At 41.1% G+C, this 21,599-nt stretch overlaps 1 protein-coding gene across 2 annotated transcripts; it reads right to left on the bottom strand.

The window, feature by feature from the left end:
* Nucleotides 1-7,225: 7,225 nt before the first annotated feature.
* Nucleotides 7,226-11,450, bottom strand: cd28 (CD28 molecule). 2 transcript variants are annotated; one of them, XM_031578525.2, is made up of 4 exons: nucleotides 11,074-11,450; nucleotides 9,815-10,165; nucleotides 8,226-8,425; nucleotides 7,226-7,665 (listed from the first exon to the last, which is right to left on the bottom strand). In XM_031578525.2, exons 1-4 carry the CDS (start codon nucleotides 11,129-11,131, stop codon nucleotides 7,582-7,584), a joined length of 693 nt encoding a protein of 230 aa, XP_031434385.1. In that variant the 5' UTR covers nucleotides 11,132-11,450; the 3' UTR covers nucleotides 7,226-7,581. The 2 variants fall into 2 exon arrangements, with proteins under 2 accessions (XP_031434385.1, XP_031434391.1); XM_031578531.2 differs by having other exon boundaries at nucleotides 7,570-7,665; nucleotides 9,808-10,165.
* Between the last annotated feature and the right edge of the window lie 10,149 nt (nucleotides 11,451-21,599).

The raw sequence follows: 21,599 nt of genomic DNA, 5'->3' as shown, positions 1-21,599 counted from the left end.
TAATAATAATAATAATTCATTTTATTTGTAATGCACCATGAGTTTGATAGTCACCATTGGTCAGTGACATTAAGTATAATAATAATAATAATAAAAATAATAATAATTAAGTGTAATATTGGGTCTTTAAAGCCACTCGGTGAACATAGATAATGTTCTATTGTCCTCATAGATTTTGTTTAACTATATGAGTACATTTCCACCACAAGCTTTCCATCAATTTGGTTTTACATATGTAAGACTGATAAGGTGCCAGCCAAGAGACATGCTGCAAGAGACACCCCTGCTTGGGGTGTGTTGGCCTGGTTGTGTGTGTGTGTCTGTAAGAGTGTGTGTGTGTGTGTGTGTGTGTGTGTAGGCCTGTGTTTCCTCTGTTTCTTGCTAACATTATCTAAGATGCCACACTCGCCTGCCGCTTCTTTCATCCGTGCATCTTGTACCAGTCCTCTGCAACACATGCGACTCAACCTCCTCACATCCCTCATGGTGCTTGCGTTCGATCTGCATCTGCAGCCGCGATGCCACTGTGATGCCACCGTGATGCCACCGTGATGCCACCGTGATGCCACCGCGATGCCACCGTCATGCCACCGTGATGCCACCGTCATGCCACCGCGATGCCACTGTGATGCCACTGTGATGCCACTGTGATGCCCGCCTGTTAGTCATCCACCGAGGCTTCACTACTTGATCGCTGTATGATGACCATGACAAAGAGTAGTCGCTGTATGATGACCATGACAAAGAGTAGTCGCTGTATGATGACCATGACAAAGAGTAGTTGCTGTATGATGACCATGACAAAGAGTAGTCGCTGTATGATGGCCATGACAAAGAGTAGTCGCTGTATGATGACCATGACAACAGTAGTCGCTGTATGATGGCAGACTATACAAATACTCCATTGAAGGCTCGTTAGTTCCAGTGTATTACAACTGCTCTTTCTTACCCCTATACCCGCTACCTGCTGTTTCTTACCTGCTCTTTCTTACCCCTATATCCTCTACCTGCTCTTTCTTACACCTATATCCTACAGCACATACATATACACATACACACACAGACACACACACACACACGGAAATGCATGACTGTGCTTTACTGGAAGTAATTTAGCATAAAAGCATCTGTGAAATTAATAAATAAAACGTACTTAATACTGAAGAGAAGTAACTGTAGTGTGTAACAGGGTGTGTGTTAGGTAACTGTCAGGGTGTGTGTTAGGTAAGTGTCAGGGTGTGTGTTAAGTAAGTAACAGCAGTGTCAGGGTGTGTGTTAGATAAGGGCCAGCAGTGTCAGGGTGTGTGTTAGGTAAGTGCTTGTCACATTTAAGCTTGGTTCTTATAGAAGAGTGTTAGTTAGAAGCGCCTAGAGACAATTGTATTGTTATGGCGCTATATAAATAAAATTGAATTGAATTGAATTGAATTGAATTGAATTGAATTGAATTGAATTGAATTGAATTGAATTAGTGAAGTCATGGTTACGGAGTCGTGGTTAGGGTTCACCGGCTATTCATAAAAGTGTTGAAAACTTTTGTTGTTCAAAATGTTCCTATCACCCTCTCTCTGCTTACGCATTGTTCTCTTCAATTACTGTCATTGAGTTTGGTTTCAGAGTAAGGCTGTGAGTTCAATGTAAAAATGTGACCTCAATACACCACATCCCTTTAGAGCTCCTTTCTCTGTGGTTTGAGTACATGGCTTACTTACTTGACTGAAATACACACGCACTCACTTCCTCTCTCTCTCCCTCCCCTCTCTCCCTCTCTCTCTCTCTCTCTCTCTCTCTCCCTCCCCTCTCTCCCTCTCTCACTATCTCTCTCTCTCCCTCCCCTCTCTTCCTCTTTTCTCTTTCCATTCTCTCTCTTCAACCTCATTCTCTTCATAATGTTGGCACATCAGACTGATTTAATAAATATATGATATGTATATATACATAATAATAATATATGATAATAATGATAATTATAGTAATAATCATTAGTTTTTACTGCATCCATTCCATTAGTGTACTGTTCCAAGTTATTATTTAGTACCCTCTGTTAGGAGCCTAAGCCCTATTTAAGTGTACGTACACATGATTGAACATCTGAATAACTGTTTGCAGCATAACTTTTCAAATACTAAATATCTTTATTTGGTTATCATGAACCCTCATGCATGGGATGCTTTAGCAACTATTCACTTCAAATAATTGACCTTTTGCAAAGTCCACCCCCTCTTAGTTACTGTTGCTACGTCTGTCAAGCTTTTTCTATCCTTCACGTCTTTGTAATTGAGAACTACCTGGAAATCACCAAAAAGAGCTGTGCGTTGCCCCCGGGAAAATCAATCATGTTTTGCGAAATAATAATTCATTTTTAATATCAACCTGTACTGGGCAAAAGTGGAAGGCTACATTTACCAAAATATCAAAAACATCACCAAAGGCGACACGACTGTAATTGAGCTGGGAAGAGCGAACAGGGGCAGTCAAACAACGCAAAACCCCCTCAACTCCTCAAACACAAGACACAACTTAAAGGGGACATATTATGCTGTTCCGGTTTTTCCCTTTCCTGTAGTGTATTATATAGCTTTTTGTGCATGCGTTTCAGACAGAGGGTGAATAGAGATGTTCAGTGTTGTGGAATGTTGAGAAAACTTATGTTGTTGGAACATTGAAGCACGTAAATCTACTTTAGTAGAGTTCACTGAAAAAAACAACATTATGGACCAATCATGCTCTCTCACCGCAGACTACTGGAATCTTTATTATCATCTATTGTCAACATAGTTCTTTGAAATTGGCATTGCTGAGGTTAATGAGGCCATGAGTGACACATCTGATAAAGATGTGCAGTGAATATATGAGTCTAGTAAACCTGCGTGGTTTACTTGTACCTAGTATATTCTTGTGCAATAAGGGGTTCGATTTTGTACCATTAGGACACAAGTTTATTGTACTAGTATTGTAGTTGGCTACTGCTGGAACGTAGCTTAGCTAATGCTAACATTAACACTGTTCATTTGTGGAGATAGTGTGCGCAGTAGTTTTGATATTCCTTTGTGGAGTGAGATGGCAGCATACATACTCACATTAAAGGCATCATACATACTCACAGTAAAGGCACCATACATACTCACATTAAAGGCACCATACATACTCACATTAAAGGCACCATACATACTCGCAGTAAAGGCACCATACATACTCACATTAAAGGCACCATACATACTCACATTAAAGGCACCATACATACTCACATTAAAGGCACCATACATACTCACAGTAAAGGCACCATACAGTACATACTCACACTAAAGGCACCATACATACTCACAATAAAGGGCTTTACTGCTCCCCCAATACATTTTCCATTTACTGTAGGCTTCAATCAATCAATCAATCAATTTGTTTATTTGATCAAGAGGGACAGTGTACATTCATGAACATTAAAATGTAAATGCACCCAATTATAGCCAAAAGGCTAGTTTCCATTGGCAGTCCCCCTGCCAGAGTGAAAAAGGCTATACAACCTAAAAAAGGCATTAACGTATATCAAACATAACATTGACAATAAATCAAAAAAATAAAATAAAATAAGATACAATAAAATAAAATACAATCCTAATATACAAGTTCTACTGCTATACAAGTTCTACTGCTTACCCACTAGTGATCACATTTTTGGTTATTTATCAACCATGTTTTGAGATTACTTTTAAAACAGTTAAATGAGGTTGATTCTCTAATGTTCTGAGGGAGATGGTTCCATTACCGGGCTGACCTAACTGAGAAAACCGACTGTCCAAATACACTTTTTTTTAAAGGAATATCACAGTCTCCTCTTGCTGCCCCTCGAGTAGCACTGGTTGCTGCTGTTCTAAACGTGACTAGGCTGCATAGTGGTGGGGGGGCCAGGTTAAACTGGATTTTGAACATTAAACAGCAGTTCTTAAATGTGATCAGGTTGTCCCAACTTAAAAGTTTGTACTTATGGAGGACTGAACAGTGATGGTGTGATTTAGGTTTTTTGTCAAGTATTTTGAGAGCCTGTTTGTAAAGAGACATGACTGGTTTAGGGGTAGTGGAGTTGGCAGTAGACCAGGTGGGTAAGCAGTAGTTAATGTGAGATAAAATCAGCGAGAACATGTACATTTTAGCAGCCTCGGTGGACATGTGATTTCTAAGATGCCTAAAGTTGGCCAAGGTGAATTTTAAATTTTTGCATATTTTTTTAACATGTTTTTTAAAAGTAAGTTGATTATCAATCAAGATACCAAGATATTTGTATTCCTTCACAATCTTGATTCTTTGATCAGAAATAAACACATCGGGTTCAGTGTGAGACTTGCTGGTTTTAGAAAAAAACAGCAACGGTTTTGGAATTGTTGAGCTGAAGACAACATTTGTTTAACCAGTCAGACACCTCAACCATGACCTTTGTAAGCCTAGCAGCGACCTCTACATTATTCTTACCCCATCCAAAGATCACAGTGTCATCTGCGTACATCAGAACCTCACAGTCTTGGCATACGGATGGCAAATCGTTAATATAAAGACTGAAAAGAAGTGGACCCAGGATTGAACCTTGGGGAACACCTGTAGACAGATTTTTGAAGTCGGATAATACATTGTTTATTTTAACACACTGAGTTCGAGTAGATAAGTATGATTTGAACCAGCTGGATGCAGAAGAAGAGAAGTTAAACTGATCAAACTTAGACTGAAGTATGTTGTGGTTGACCGTGTCAAACGCTTTCCGAAGATCTAGAAATACTGCACCCACAACTCCTCCTCTATCCATAAGGGACTTGACCCTTTCAATAAAATAGACCGTTGCAGTCTCGGTGGAGTGGCTTATGTCCACCCCTGCAAATAATCAAATAACTGTTCATGGACACTGTTGGATATTCGAATATAAAAAATGGCTAGTATGCACCCCCCAAACCCTGTTGTTATTAAAGTGCTGTAAATGTATGTATAATTGTATAATGTATAATTAAGCATATTGTGTAAAATCCTGCAGTCTGTTGAATGGCCACCAGAGTAGACTGCATGCAGTGGATCCCAGTGTTGTGAAACAGGCTGTGTCTGTTGCTGGGTTACATACTCTTTATTCTAAAGAAGATGGTCTGGTGCTAGGTTACATACTCTTTATTCTAAAGAAGATGGTCTGTTGCTGGGTTACATACTCTTTATTCTAAAGAAGATGGTCTGGTGCTAGGTTACATACTCTTTATTCTAAAGAAGATGGTCTGTTGCTGGGTTACATACTCTTTATTCTAAAATAGATGGTCTGTTGCTGGGTTACATGCGTTTTATTCTAAAGAAGATGGTCTGTTGCTGGGTTACATACTCTTTATTCTAAAATAGATGGTCGGTTGCTGGGTTACATGTGTTTTATTCTAAAGAAGATGGTCTGTCGCTGGGTTACATACTCTTTATTCTAAAATAGATGGTCTGTTGCTGGGTTACATGCGTTTTATTCTAAAGAAGATGGTCTGTTGCTGGGTTACATGTGTTTTATTCTAAAGAAGATGGTCTGTTGCTGGGTAACATACGTTTTATTCTAAAATAGATGGTCTGTTGCTGGGTTACATGCGTTTTGTTTTAATGTAAATGGTTTCAAATGAACACGTCCTCCCAGGTCAATCAAACAGATCATTGGCTGATGAGGTTTAGCAGGCAAGCTGCCTAGTTGTGGAACAGAAATGTTAGGATTCATGAACCTGTCCAAATCTCCCAACAGAAATACCATCAAATGTTGTTAACTGTAATGTATGTTCCTGCTCAAAGACAAAGGAACACACACAGCATGGCACACACTATCAAACCATCATTACCTGGTGGAGAGAATAAAAAAGAATGAAATAAAAGTTTAATAGACAGCACACTTTGTTGAAATAAGTATTAGGCCTACCCTAAGGTAAGACTGGGAGAGAGTGTTCTTGTCAGCAATTGCTTATTACACTGCCCTCTGCTGGAGAAGAAGCAGTAGTATCTGCCTTGTGTTAGAAAATATTCTTCAAAGCCACTTTATGCAGGTTATGTGGTTTTTTGATGGTACTTTTTTGAAGGTAATTACTTTTTAAAGCATCCTGATGTTCTTTGTGATTGTGATTGGTCATATGAAGAGGAACTTATTCATTATGTGGTATCTGCTTCCACATCCAGAAATCCCACAAAAATACAATATCAGCTTTTACTGCAAGACGTTACCAAATATATCATTGAAATATGACAGTTGACAAGAGTTTCTTTTTTATCAGTGCCAACTGTCCAATGTTTAGTCATTGCAAGGCAAGCAGCCTTATAGTGCCTGGTGAGTAGAGACCTCGCTAGTGTCAGGCCTGAACTCTGTAATGTTGGTCATATGAAGAGGAACTTATTCATTATGTGGTATCTGCTTCCACATCCAGATATCCCTCAAAAATACAAGATCAGCTTTTACTGGAGACGTTGCCAAATATATCATTGAAATATGACAGTTGACAAGCTAGTTTGCTTTTATCAGTGCCAACTGTCCAATGTTTAGTCATTGCTATATATATATATATATGTATATATATATATATATATATATATATGGCCCAGAGACATCTCCAGCACACGAGGTCCGAATCTGGCATTTACACACGCTAATTATCAATTAATACAAAGAGGTGGCTTATGTTTTTCTATTTTTTTTTTACCAATTTTAAATCTATATATTATAAATCTATTTTTTTTTGCTTTTTCAAAATGCCAGCTCTTGTGACTTCAACTTGTGTCAGGATTTGTGTTACTGTATCTCAAACTGACGCCACCCAGAACCCCAACACCACGGGTTGAAGGGAGCATAGCTACTAATAAGAAAATACTAATACATAATGTGTATACCTTACCTTGCTCTCGATTAAAGTGTCTACTGATTGGCTAATGGGCTTAATGGCGAAAATGTGTGGCCGGAGTTCCCCCTCTAGTGGTTGCATGTTGTAAATACAAGAGGAGCTGAGTTTGGGTCACAATACCTGATCTGTTCATTAAAACTGACAGTTACCCCCCAAAAAACACGTGTAATTTTCTTGGAATGTATACATTTCTAACAGGAACCAAAGTGTTTTTTCAAACAAATCGTTTTATTTCACACAGTAGTTTTCCACACAGTTGATTTATGTTTAGTTGTTTTGAAGAGAAAGCTGACTGTCACTGATAAGGTTAGGGTTAGACCAACAGAAAGGAGGGAAAACACATTCCATCAAGTTCACGATTCAGTCCCATCTTTATTGTCACAATCACAGCATGATGATCATATACATTAAAACATAATTATGTTATAATACAGAAAAACTGAAAACCCCAAAGCATTGAAAAATCAGAGGAGGTTAGAGGAAAAGAGATGGCAAAAAAGCATCCAAACATTTTAGAATCTGTTAATCAATGAAACAATTCATTTGTCAGTTAATCAATATATGATTTTCTGATTCCATGTTCAAAACAATATATAATATCAAAACTAAGGTATATAATATATAATTACTGTTAAATTAATTCACTTGCACAGCAAATTCATAAAGTACACTTAAATTAATTTGTAGGACTTCATTTGTCAGGTCAAGTAATGATCTTTGGCGTCCTCACTCCTTGCAGGGGCTGTGTGCTCGTGTTGTACCTTCTGGTGTGTCTAATCCCGGCCATCTGTGGGAAAGGTGCAGTATAGCTTAGAAAACACACAAAAAACTAGCCATTCAATAACCACAGCCCGATTGAACCAATCACAGCCCTATTGAACCACAGCCCTATTGAACCAATCACAGCCCGATTGAACCAATCACAGCCCTATTGAACCAATCAATCACAGCCCTATTGAACCGTCCACCTCTCTGTCTTCAGAGGTTTACATATATTACTAATTTGGTTTCATTTACTGTTAATTGCTGAAATAGTTTGTTTTAGACCAAACAGATGTTAGACCTCAACAACCCGTAGCACCCTCTAGCCTAACCTGGCCGGGGACCAGTCTTTGAACTATTTCCCTTTACGCTTAAGCTTGCAAGATACGTTTAAGTTGCCAGTCTTGGGAGGAAGTGGAATTTGAATTTGAATTTGAGAGAGAGAGAGAGAGAGAGAGAGAGAGAGACATGAGAGAGGGTATGAGAGTGAGAGATAGGGAGAGAGACAGAAAGAACTAGAGAGAGAAAGAGAGATGAGAAAGGATATGAGAGAGAGAGGGAGAGAGACAAGAAGTTGAAATGTACCTGATAGATGATTGACAGCACTATCAGAATCCCCAGAGTCATCACCAGAGGTAAGGGGAGCTCCACCCACTGCACCTTCCAGTCGTGCCTGTCTTCCTGGGTCGGCGTCGGTCCGGTCGCCTGGTCCACAGCCGACGGCTGCTCCTCTGCTTGCTTCTGCGTGCGGAGCTGGAATTCCGGTAGGGAGCAGTCTGGCTTCTCTGTGGAATGGAAAACAGTCAGAACCCGCACTGTGAAAAACACAAACTAGACCAAAACAAAGTCAACCAGACAAAACAAGATGAGGAGAAGCAAACACCTCTAATCTGATGATCTAATCTAATGATTTGCTAATCTGTTGTCATAGCGAAGCTTCCGCTGCTGCTAACTGCTCAACTGAGTCACAGAGAGCTGAGGTGCCATCACCAGCATGGGGGAAGACATGTGGGGAGAGGAAACAGACATGTTCTCTCTCGCTCTCTCTCGCTCACTCACTCTCCCCCTCGCTCTCTCACCTCTCTCTCCTCTCTCTCTCTCTCTCTCGCTCTCTCTCTCTCCCCCTCGCTCTCTCACCTCTCTCTCCTCTCTCTCTCTCTCTCTCTCTCTCTCTCTCTTTCTAACTGCTCAACTGAGTCACAGAGAGCTGAGGTGCCATCACCAGCATGGGGGAAGACATGTGGGGAGAGGAAACAGACACCATCTCTCTCACCTCTCTCGCTGCCTCTCTCTCTCTCCTCTCTCTCTCTCCTCTCTCTCCTCCCTCTCTCTCTCTCCTCTCTCTCTCTCTCTTTCCTCTGTTCTCTCTCCTCCCTCTATCGCTCCTCCCTCGCTCTCTCACCTCTCTCTCCTCTCTCTCCTCCCTCTCTCTCTCTGTCTCTCTCCCCTCTCTCTCTCTCTCTCTCTTTTTTTTTCTCTCTTATTCTCTCTCTTTCTCTCCTTCTCTCTCTCTGTTTCTGTCTCTCTGTCTCTCTCTCTCTTTCTCCCTCTCTCTCTGTCGCTTTATTGGCACGACAAATGGATAATGCAAAGCCTCTGCATGTGCGTGTGTGCGTGTGTGTGTGTGTGCGTGCGTGTGTGTGTGTGCGTGCGTGCGTGTGTGTGTGCGTGTTTGCGTGCGTGCGTGCGTGTGTGTTTGTGATGTGCTGAATTGTAAGTCTGTGAGGGACAGCACCTAAGAGGCGCTGGGGCGGCCTAGGAGTCTTCCTGAGTTTGATAACAGTTTAGGTCTGCTATGAGCAATGTGGAAAAAGTAGTCGAACCTTTGAAAAGTCATTTACATCAAACATCAGACTAAACTTTTGACTTTACATCCAATTCATAAAACACCAACAGAGTGTTCTAAGAGAGTGTACTAAGAGAGTGTACTAAGGGAGTTTACTAAGAGAGTATACTAAGGGAGTGTACTAAGAGAGTATACTAAGAGAGTGTACTAAGGGAGTGTACTAAGAGAGTGTACTAAGGGAGTGTACTAAGAGAGTATACTAAGAGAGTATACTAAGGGAGTGTACTAAGAGAGTGTACTAAGAGAGTATACTAAGAGAGTGTACTAAGGGAGTATACTAAGGGAGTGTTCTAAGAGAGTGTTCTGACAGATCGGGCTCACCTCTCACCTGGGACATACACCAGGGTGCCGTTGCCGACTCTCTTCATGTAGGGCGGGGGGTATATGACCTCCACCACGCAGCGGTACATGTCAGTGTCGTCTCCCTTCAGACCTGAGAGGCTCACGCTGAGGCCGTCCTCGCTCATGCTGGCCTGGCAGGCGTTGGGCTCCGGCGTGCGGACGCTGCGGTGGGTGGAGTTGACGTAGCCGCCGCACACGGCCTCCGCCCCGTGGAGCCCCTTCAGCAGCGTGACGCGCAGCTCCTGCGGGGTGGGGCGCGGTGGGGTGCTGTACCCGCACTTCACTGTGGCCTGGCCGTCATTCGCCACTACGTGGTACGGCTGCACGATGCGGAGGGCTGTGGGGGGGGGGGGGTGTTAATCAATGAATCAGCCAATCCACGATGAGCCATCAGTCAATCAAATGATCAATTTAAATGGCCAGTTAAACTATCTATCACTCTATCTGTCTTTCTATCTATTAACCAGATATCAGCCAATTTATCAATTTCACTGTTTTTCATTGAAACATGATCAGTTGCATATTAAATATCTTCATGTGGACACGTATCCCTAAAGAGATGTGTAAGCCAGCCTCATTGAACAGCCTCACTGCACTGCAGACCCGCTCCCAGTTCAAGTTTGTCTCTGGCCCTCAGTCTTTGACCAATCAAAAGCCACGAAAGGGGGTCAAAGTCAGGACTGGATTCCAGAATATCGCAAACAATTTTGCAGAAAGTTTTGAAGATTTTCAAGATTTACAATACTGAAATAATTCCATCATCCAGTGATCATCATCATACCACTACACCACAAAACTAGCATTTAAAGGTGATATTGCTATTTAAAGATGCTATTGCTATTTAAATGTGCTAGTTGCTTCTAAATTTTGAATATTCCTCTACACCAACAATGATTGTCTATGGATGATGATATGTATATATAATAATAATGATATAGACTATTTCCCCCACGTCCATGTGAATTCTTACAGTAGGGTTGTTTCAGAAATTTTAATGCATTTCTCCTTACCTACCAAGTCCTATAAATAATTGCATTTTAAATGCTGAGACAAATAAGAACTCTGAGAATCAATCTTGGTCTCTCCCTTCTTCTTTCATATTCGTTCTGTATAACATATTATTGCAGGCCTAAAATACATATCTTTTTTTGACAATCAAAACAACACATGGTACCCTTAATGAGAAAGAGAGAGAGATAGATAGATAGATATGTTGATCGATGAAGAGAGAGATGAACTACTCACCATTCCCCAGAGGAGTTGCCAGGCAGATGAGGCTCGCAAAGACAAGAGAGATGTTCATGTTGGCATGGTTCTCTTTGCCAGGTCTAGGGTTTTTATAACAGAAGAAATCTAAATCAGCTGAAATCAAGGTTCCATCCTGCAATGGAAAAATATGAATTGTTGAAATTTCTTGACAGTGAAAAATGCTGACAAAGACACGTGACGAAAGTGGAAATGGTTAATGACGTGATGTTTTGCCACAGAGGTTTCGGGGCAGAATGGGGAGCACACTCTGCACTTTTTTCTGCAGAACTATGCAATAGCAAGAAGGTGCTTCTCTGGAGCCACATTACCACACCAATCCTAAATAATCAATAACACTTCAATTCATGAGAACAGTATTTAAAAAAATATAATAAATAAGTCACAATTAGAGCCTAATAGTTGGTTTACACTTTGTATTATATAAATAATGAATATAAATAAATAAATATGAGATATTGGTGACCTGAAATGAATGCATTTTAATATTTAAACTTAAAAAACTGCTTTTGGCCTGCACCTGTTTACGAGCTCCAAATGTGTGTCTTAATCTGATGATCCGAAAGTAGGAACCACGAGAGTTCGGCTGCTCGAGTAAGGTGCTTACGCCACCAAAGTCATGGCTTCTATATAACTTGAGCACACATAATGATGAAAGAAAGTGTATGGTGTGTGTACTGTATCAAAACACACTTGGGTTAAAAATATCCAATATGACTGATGGAAGTTTTTTTTCTGAAGGTGCAAGTTAAAAAAAAATTCTTTACTGTTTTAGTTGTAGTCAGATAATACAGATAATTTGTTTACAACAAAAATACAACCTTCCTTGCAATTTTGTCCTTGTGAAAAGCCTAGATTAGAGTGTTTCATTAAAGTGTTCAATTCAAGGAAGCTGGATTGTCAGCCTACCAGTAAAAAAAACTATGAAAAAAAACCCCCAAATCAGAGAAGGTGTTGCGTGCTATTTTAGAGGTTTCCTGAGAAGTAAACTGAGTAATCCTGCTTGGTGCAATACCCCCACCTGGCCTCTAGGGTGCAATACCCCCACCTGGACTCTAGGCGGCAATACCCCCACCTGAAACCTGGAGTTTCTAGAATGCAGAGGTCTGACAGATGGACATTGTATACAAAACCTCAGTCATGTCCAAACCTGAGTCACTGCCCTCAGTCATTGCAGCCTACAGCCGGCCCAAAGAGGTAACACACATAATACAGCCGGTCCGAAGGGGTAACACACATAATACAGCCGGTCCGAAGGGGTAACACACATAATACAGCCGGCCAGAGGGGTAAGATACATAATACAGCCGGCCAGAGGGGTAAGATACATAATACAGCCGGCCCGAAGGGGTTACACACATAATACAGCCGGCCAGAGGGGTAACACACATAATACAGCCGGCCAGAGGGGTAACACACATAATACAGCCGGCCAGAGGGGTGAGATACATAATACAGCCGGCCAGAGGGGTAAGATACATAATACAGCCGGCCAGAGGGGTAAGATACATAATACAGCCGGCCCGAAGGGGTTACACACATAATACAGCCGGCCAGAGGGGTAACACACATAATACAGCCGGCCAGAGGGGTAACACACATAATACAGCCGGCCAGAGGGGTGAGATACATAATACAGCCGGCCAGAGGGGTAAGATACATAATAGGATTGGATTGAGGACTGTGGAGATGCAGCCATGCAGACGTTTCAGCGACCAGTGGAAGATTATACCATTCATTTGACCAACAGATGAAATCAATTGAAACAACAGGTAGATTTTTAACAGAGATCATGACATCGTTTAGTCCTCCTAGTGTTATTAACTATATCTCTGCTTAGACTAACTCTACCACTGCATTCAACTATGATATTCTCTGAAACTTGGGCTCTGTAAAGTGCTTTGAGACAATGTCTATGTCAGACATTAATGTTAATGCCGCTAGATAAATAAATAAAATTCAACTGAATTGAAACTGCTTTGCTGAGTGTCTCCGCCGTTGAGCTTGATTCCAGTTATCGAAGATGACTGTGGTTATAATTACCACTACAGTGAAGTAGAGGATTTTTTGTGGTATTTCTCCATACAAAGGTGCAATACCTCTGACAATGCACAGGTATTGGGTGAGGGTTTACAACCAGAGCGATAGAGAGTGCGAGAGACAGTGTATTTCATAAGGGCGGTGTTGTACGGAAGGTTCCGACCGCAGGCTACCCGTTTTTTTTACATTGATGAGAGAGGAAACTGGGTGTGGCCATAAAAGCTCAGCTCAGACTTACTGTAAGCCGGTGCCTGGAAACACAAACCTGTCGATCTTTTCTGTATCAAAAGAACTGCACTACTTTCTGTGGTAAACACAGGAGCCCAACGACTATGTTGTGGTGTGTGTGTGTGAGAAAAAGAGAGAGAGAGAGAGAGAATAAGTGTATGTAGGGGTGCAATGAATATTCGACATCGATGATCAATCGATGATCAAATTAAGTTAGTTGCCTACAAAACCTGATGCCGTCATTGCGTAATTTTTTTCAATGCTCAGACATCTGAAGCTGCTTTACTTTACTGAAGTGAACAATAGCAATGGTTACGCCTTCACGACCAAATTCCTCAAAAGTGAATAGCAGCATTTCACTCGTAACTTTGCCATAAAGGTTGTGAACATTTGCAACGCTAACGTTGCCCAGCATGAAGGCATATCAGCTATGCTCAAGCATCTGAGGAAGAGGCAGGTTGGGCTAATGCGGGTGAATTTGATCGATCTACAAAGGGTGCATTTAACAAACCTAATTGACAAGATTTAGTTGTTCCCTGAAAAAGTGAACTCAGCCTACAGCCTACCTGTATACAGGGTTAGGAGGGTTACTTTAAAAATGTATTCCAATACCATTACTAATTACCTGTTAAAATTGTATTCAGTGACCTTATCCAAGTATCAAAGGATTAAAGTAATATAACTTGAATACTTTCCGTTACTTTTGGATTACCTCAAATGAAGACAACAGAGAAGAGACATCAATAAGATGGCTTTTACTTAAGCGTATTCTGTAACATTCAGCACAATATAACCTTAGAAAAGAAAATGAGGAAACCAAGTTTTAAGAATTAAACCTGCCCTCTGCTCAGTGTTTTTTTTTCTTCGTTTTTTGTAATTTTTTAAAGAAAAATCTGCTTGTCATTTTGCAAAATCAGCCTATAAACCTACAATGAAAGTGCACAACACCACAGTTAACAAAGCATAGGCTAGTAAAAAAAAAAATGCTTCTTTTACAAGAATAAAAATATGTTCTTTTTTGCATGTGGATGATAGTATAATGTTCTGCATTTTAAAATCTATTTAAAATGTGTAATCCTGTTGATAAAACCCAATTTTTGCTAAAAGTATCTGTAATCTAATTACGTCTTTTTTTGTCTGTAACTGTACCGGAATACAGTTACCTTTTTTTTGTATCCTAATTACATCACGGCGTTCCATGTATTCCATTACTCCCCATGCCATAGGCTATACAGTATATTGTGTACATACTAGCTAGGAGATCAAAATGAGCGACGTCTCCTCCTGCATTTCGACCAATCAGAGGTTCGGACCACTGAACGCCAATTTAATTAGACGTGAAATTCAAAGATGGAGAACGCTTCCTTCTCAGCTCATTCATTTACAAAATTGAGTAGCCTAACCTGACGGACTATTTTAACAACAATGGGCCTCATTCAGAAGTTTCTTCTGAAATATTTGTTATGGACTTCGGAAAACCAACGTAAGAAAAAGATCTCTGCCGGATTCATGAACGCCTGAAAATGTGTTCCTACGCAGCCGAAATGTTCTCAGCTGTGCTCCCCCAAATGAGGTTTCTTAAATTGAAAGCGCGTTCTCGTGCACCTGGATTTGCATAAATACACGCCCCGCCAGCAACCGTAGTGACGTGTGCAGTCGGAATCGACCGAATCCACGCAAAAGCAAGTCGAAAGCGAGCCATGTCAAAGCGGAAAGCGGGCACCGGTCGAGTAAATGCAGATCTAACTTCACCGGTGCAGAGGTAGAGGTACTGTTGCAAGATGTAGATATGTGTAGATATGTGTAGTTTAGTGCTTATTTATTTATTCACTTACATTTGCAATGTTCGCGTAGTTCTTTTATTTATTTTAGGACATCACGATGCCTCGTAGAATCATGACTATAAATGTGAAACGTAATTTTAATGATACAAATATTCTCGTATTTATTATTATTTTAATCATTTAAATCCGAGGATGCCTGTAGAGTTGATGTGGACGCAATCACCAACGATTTCTCACAAATTCAGCCCTTAACACTTCTAACACGGAGCGGCCCCGTGGGGCATCTTGTGGTTTTTTGAGGAATTGCATTTAAGAAAACTCTGGCCGATTTACGACTGCTATTTCGCGTTCTGAAAGTCTTCTGAAGTTCAGAACAAATCCCAGATGAGAAAACTTTCATGAAAACTTTCATGAATGTCATGAATATTCCATTCCAACTGATTCCACCCCAGTCGATGTACTAAATCATACATTGATTAGAAAGGAATTAGGTTTAGTCACAAACTGTCACATTCGGGCCATAGAAAAGTAGTTAAAATGAGAAGGAAGCTACTCACCATTCTCTCATTCCATCTTTAGACGCATGAGGCTTAAAACAGGCTCCGTGACAGAGGTATGTCAATGTCTGTGGGCTTTTATATGTCACACAGTCTGTATGGAGCACATGTCAAGTCACGTTCACTTCAGATGCTGAAAGAACTGGAATTATAGGTTAAGTCAGTGGGAATCCCCGGGAAGGGGATTAATAACACCTTAGTCAACACAGAACTGAAAATAAAAGATCCCGATCCTGCTGTAGTGGACCTGCAGTGAAAGACACCAATGGAGGAGAGGAGAAGATGTCAGTGGTCTTTTCAGAACCAGATTCAATAGAACCAGAACAGGACCGGGCCCAGTCCAGACCTAGATTAGAACCAGAACAGGACCGGGCCCAGTCCAGATCTAGATTAGAACCAGAACAGGACCGGGCCCAGTCCAGACCTAGATTTGAACCAGAACAGGACCGGGCCCAGTCCAGAGTCAACATCTGTGGTTCCCTGATGCTTAGGTAAGCAGCACATGCTCTCATGTCTCAGGGAAATATAAATTCAATTAAATTCAGTTTCAGTTTTATTTGTTTATTTAGCACTATGATTTATAGTATTATTGTCCCAGTGGTAGAAACCTTAAGCAGTTCCCAGCTCCTAAGGGGGGGGGGATCCATATGCCTGGGGCCAGCCCAGTATTATTACACAGAATAGGAAACAAGCCACAAGGCTTACTGAAATAGCTGGTGACGGTTACACTGTCATATCCACCGGGGAGATTCTGTGATGGAAACACCTATAGCAATCAGCTGCTCTGTACACACAAAGTTTACGTTTCAAGTCTTCCCTTGATTTACATCGCCACAGAAGGGAACAGGCCAGAGCTATGTTTATAAGTGTTATATAAGCACCATATTAACCACAATACTATGTTTAAAATATTTTTATTTTTTTTGTTTGGTCATGTTATGTTTGGTGAATTGAGCCACACTGACATTTTGACTTAAGTTACTTTCTGTAAATTGGCAGAAGGATAATGCTCAGTCATGGTTTGATAATGGAGCTGACCAGTGGCGGCTCCTGAAAAAATTCTCAGGGGGGGGCAATTTTTTGGATAATGATTAAGGTGACCCATTCCCTAGGTACATTAAGTTAGCTGATTAACTCATACAGCAATACCTTTTTGTCCACTAGATGGCAGCACACAACAGAAATATTTCCCCTCTAGCTACATAGCTAGAGTAGCTAGTTACAGGTGGAAAGCTATAGAAGAAAGTTGCATCCAGGAGCCTTCATAAGCAAACATGATGTGGCTCCACATTAAATGATCCCACTTTTTCATTATCCACATGTCTCAAATGTTGTATGATGTAACATAGCGATTTCAGCGATTTTCTTTCGTTCCAATTCTTGGATGTAGGATTTCCCTCCCTTTGTAGAAACCTGTTGAATGGATACATTTGGTCTAGGAAGTCCTTATTGTTCTGTTGTCAATTTATCTTCATTAGTACGCCGACTAAAAAGGAGTTTCTGTCAAAGAGCGAATTGAGTTGTTGCACGGAACGTGAGCCATCTTGACAGAATATGCCTTGGTCGAAGCTGTATGACGTGCTTATACGCTTTTACGTCCATTACTTATGACGAAAGCATGGAGGGGCGAGCCCTCCCGGAAGCCATAGAGAATGCATTGAGAGTGTTGCTACCGGACGGTAGTCCTCTACCAGATGGTAGTCGCGCATGCGCACTACCCGATCAGTCGCCACTTTGCAACACTGTAGACAGCGGAATACAATCGCTGGCTAAAGCTGATGGAAGTTCGCGAAAGACGGTATACTTTAAGAAGTTTGGTCATTGTATACAGCTGTAAGTTCTTAACGTTTGTATAATAAAGAAGTTAAAGATATACTGGATATCCTCTTTTGTTCTCCCTGTCAAGTTCTATTGGCTAGCACATCAATGCTTTATTTGTTTTACCTACTGCTATATTTTCTCACTTCTTCATAATACAAACTATTTACCTTTAACCCTTACTCCGTCTCCACGCTTTTAATAATTGAATATTACATTAAATATAGCCACATTATGCGTTAAGACAACCCCATATGTTGACGTTGAACCTTCTGCCGTAATCCGTTTGTGTCTGAGCATGCGCGATGTGCGGGACTACTATCGGGTAGAGGACTACCATCCGGTAGCGACAGAGAGCTCTGTTTTGTGAAAAAAATGGATTTAACATGGGAGTCAATGAGAGAGGTCTGGGGCGATTGACATTTCGCCCCAAATCGCCCAGAAGGGGCGGGGCCATTTGAAGCACGACTTTTGCCTCACTGCCTGACTGTTACCTGATTGGACAATGACATTCAAAGGCAGATCAGACGGTCTAGTGGTAGAATCCGACAGAAAAAAAATATAACATTTACATTTAGTCATTTAGCAGACGCTTTTATCCAAAGCAACTTACAAGGAAATTGCATTTATACATCAGGAGCAGTTTTTTTTTTTTTTTTTCTGTTTCCCGTAGGCAGTGCATCACCCCAATCGCCCTCATGGACAAGCCGCCCCTGGAGCTGACTCAGCAGAATCCACCCTAGTGTTGTGTTCGTTCCAACTTCTCTCTGGGAAATATGTTAGCCTTGTGGACATCATGTAAACCCAGACCTTGTGCACAGGTGAAAGAGACGTAACAGAGAGGTGTAGGAACGCATATTACGAAGGGGGAAGATAGGCTCTCTCTTCATGTAGAGAGATAGGCTCTCTCTAGAGAGGCTCTCTCTACATGTTTCACAGGAAGTACTGTGGGACAGGCCCTCTTGGGTAAGACCTGTGGCTGCTAATCACAAATGGAAAACCTTAGAAGTGTGCTGTACTTTCCACTGTTATAGTCAGACAGAATTATGCACTGGCAGTTGTTGTTGTCAGATTGGTACGTACTGCTCGAGACCAGTCATTAGAAGCGTCGTTTCAGGATATTTGCGGTTATCAACGTCTTAATTGCGTCAGTTTGACAAGATTGACCTACCTATACCCACTAACTGAGAGTTTCACTTTACATACATTTAAAAATGAATACTCATTCATCTTGAGTGAAGCATTAACATAATTAACAGCTTATCTGTGAGAAATAGCTCTGACAGATGCAGCCTAGTTTCAGGTCTTGGAAATAATCACATGGCTTTTGGGTTGACATACAGTAGTACATGGGCTGTTATGTGAAATATAATCTGCAACACCATCATGGAAGAATCAGACTCAATAATATCAATAATTGTTGAAAACATTTTTTACCCATTAATGATGTCTCTGTCCCCTATGACTGCTCAACATCAATACCAAATATGTTCACTGTGACCCATTAATGATGTTCACTGTGACCCATTAATGATGTTCACTGTGACCCATTAATGATGTTCACTGTCACCCATTAATGATGTTCACTGTGAATGTTGACTGGAGCTATTAAACCACTTTTAGTACAGAAAAGCTCAGAGTTTAACCAATCCACCTTCGCCTTCACTATCATATATACTCCGAGCACAGCTGAAAAATGTCAACAACTTTTCACACACAAGAACGAAACCTACAACCCCAAATCAGAAACAGTTGGGACGGTATGGAAAATGTAAATAAAAATAGAAAGCAGTGGTTTATACAGTTTGTAACTTTTTACTTTTTTTATTTTATTGCAGACAGTATGAACACAAGATATTTCATGTTTTGTCTGGTCAACTTAATTTGATTTGTAAATATACATCCATTCCTGCCATTCAGGCCTGCAACACATTCCAAAAGAAGTTGGGACGGGGGCAGTAATGAGGTAGAATAATTAAATAATGATGTGATTTGAAACAAGTGATGTCAACAGGTCATTGCAATCATGATTTGGTACAAAAGCAGCATCCAGGACAGGCCTAGTCCTTTAGGAGCAAAGATGGGCTGAGGATCGCCAGTTTGCCAACAAATGTGTGAGCAAATAATTGAAATGTTTTAAAACAATGTTTCTCAAAGAAAGATAGGCCTCCACGGTGCATAACATATTGAAAAGATTCAAGGAATCTGGAATAATTTCAGTGCGTAAAGGGCAATCGCGCAAGCCTAAGCTGAATAACCGTGATCTCCGATCCCTCAGACGGGACTGCATCAAGAACCATCATTCATCTATAAGCGATATAACCACATAGGCTCAGGACTACTTTGGCAAACCTTTGTCAAGCACTACAATCATAGGCGGAGATCCCGGGGAGGACGGGGGGACACGAATAAAGTTGTCCCCCCCAACAGTCATTGTAAATATAATTCTACACGGACATGTCCTCTTTTCGAGACCTAAAAAAATGCGTCCGGCAGAGCATTTGTGTTCCTTTGTGTATTTTAAAAACGAGTTATCACGTCCCTGCATGTGAAAAAGATGGCAAAACTTCGTCGCAGGGGGAGGGGGCGGGGTCATCCGCATTTGAAAAAGATGGCTCGGAGGACCATCACACAGTGGAAACGTGTATTGTGGTCAGACGAATCAGTATTTCAGGACTTTTTTGGAAGAAATGGACACTGTGTTCTCCGGACCAAAGTAGAAAAGGACCATCCAGACTGTTACCAGCAACAAGTCCAAAAGCCAGGGTCTGTTATGGTATGGGGTTGTGTCAGTGCCCTTGGCAAAGGTAACTTACACTTATGTGATGGCACCAATAATGCCGAAAAGTACATAGAGATTTTGGAGCAACATATGCTGCCTTCAAGACGACATCCTTTCCAGGGAAGCCCATGTATATTTCAACAAGACAATGCAAAACCACATTCTGCACATATTTCAAAGGCATGGCTGAGGAAGAAGGGTGTGTGGGTGCTGGACTGGCCTGCCTGCAGTCCTGACTTGTCCCTAATAGAGAATGTGTGGCGCATTTTGAAACGCAAAATGCGACAACGAAGACCCCGTACCGTTGCACACCTTTAACACTTGTTTGCAGGAAGAATGGGACAAAGTTACACCTGAAATGCTTCCTCACTTGGTGTCTTCAGTCCCTAAACGTCTTTTAAGTGTTGTGAAAAGGAATGGGAACATTACAAAGTGATAAATGCTTTACTGTCCCAACTTTTTTTTAAATATGTTGCAAGAATTGAAAGTGTTTATTTTGAAAAAAAAAAGAATACAATTCATGAGGTAAAACATCAAATAATGTGCTGTTGTATTGTTTTTCAATGTAATACAGGTCAAAGAGAATTTACAAATCACTGTTTTCAGTTTTAATTTTAATATAACATACCGTCCCAACTTTTGTACAATCTAGGGGTCAGTCATTACACAGAGGTTACGTAGAGGTGAGGGCTGTAAGACGTGGTTGCCGTGGGATGCTCCAAACAGCCTGATTAGTTTGGATGGGAACAGAGACTACTGGCATGGGGAAGCAGCTTTTAGTTTCTATGCCCCCAACCTTTGGAACACTAAGAATGGCTGAAACGGTTGAAACCTTTAAACATGCACTTAAGACATACCTCTTTGATCTCGCTTATCACTCACTGTAAAATGTATTTAACATTTATGGAACATTTATTTATTTACTTATTTCTGTCTCTTTTCAAGTGTTTGTACCTGCCCCCTACCCCCCCCCCCCCCCCCCCCCCCCCCCCCCCCCCCCCCCGTAGCAGCTGTCTCTTAGTTTGACGATAACTGTGCTGAGCAGTCCTTTATGGTGCCAGTGCGGTTAGTACGTTTATTCTATTTTATATATTTATCTCTAGAAAATCTGTGTTTTTTACAAGTGTTTGTAACCCCCCCCCCCCCCTTTCTTTCCTACTGTGAGGCGCATTGTGTTACCTCCTTGTATGAAATGCGCCGTACAAATAAAGTTTGATTTGATTTGATTACTGTGCTTTCTAACATGTCTAGTTTCAGAATGCCGCGAAGATGCAGTGATGCAGCCACAAGAGGGCG

The sequence above is a fragment of the Clupea harengus genome, chromosome 2 (assembly GCF_900700415.2).
Source record: "Clupea harengus chromosome 2, Ch_v2.0.2, whole genome shotgun sequence".
Lineage (NCBI taxonomy): Eukaryota > Metazoa > Chordata > Actinopteri > Clupeiformes > Clupeidae > Clupea > Clupea harengus.
This window is presented reverse-complemented; position numbering and strand designations above follow the sequence as displayed.

Excerpts from the sequence above, each read along its gene's own strand:
- cd28 (XM_031578525.2), bottom strand. The coding sequence starts at position 11,131 with ATGAACATCTCTCTTGTCTTTGCGAGCCTCATCTGCCTGGCAACTCCT. Across the intron at positions 10,166-11,073 it reads GGCAACTCCTCTGGGGAATG|CCCTCCGCATCGTGCAGCCG; the intron begins GTGAGTAGTTCA and ends CCCCCCCCACAG. Across the intron at positions 8,426-9,814 it reads CACCCTGGTGTATGTCCCAG|AGAAGCCAGACTGCTCCCTA; the intron begins GTGAGAGGTGAG and ends TCCATTCCACAG.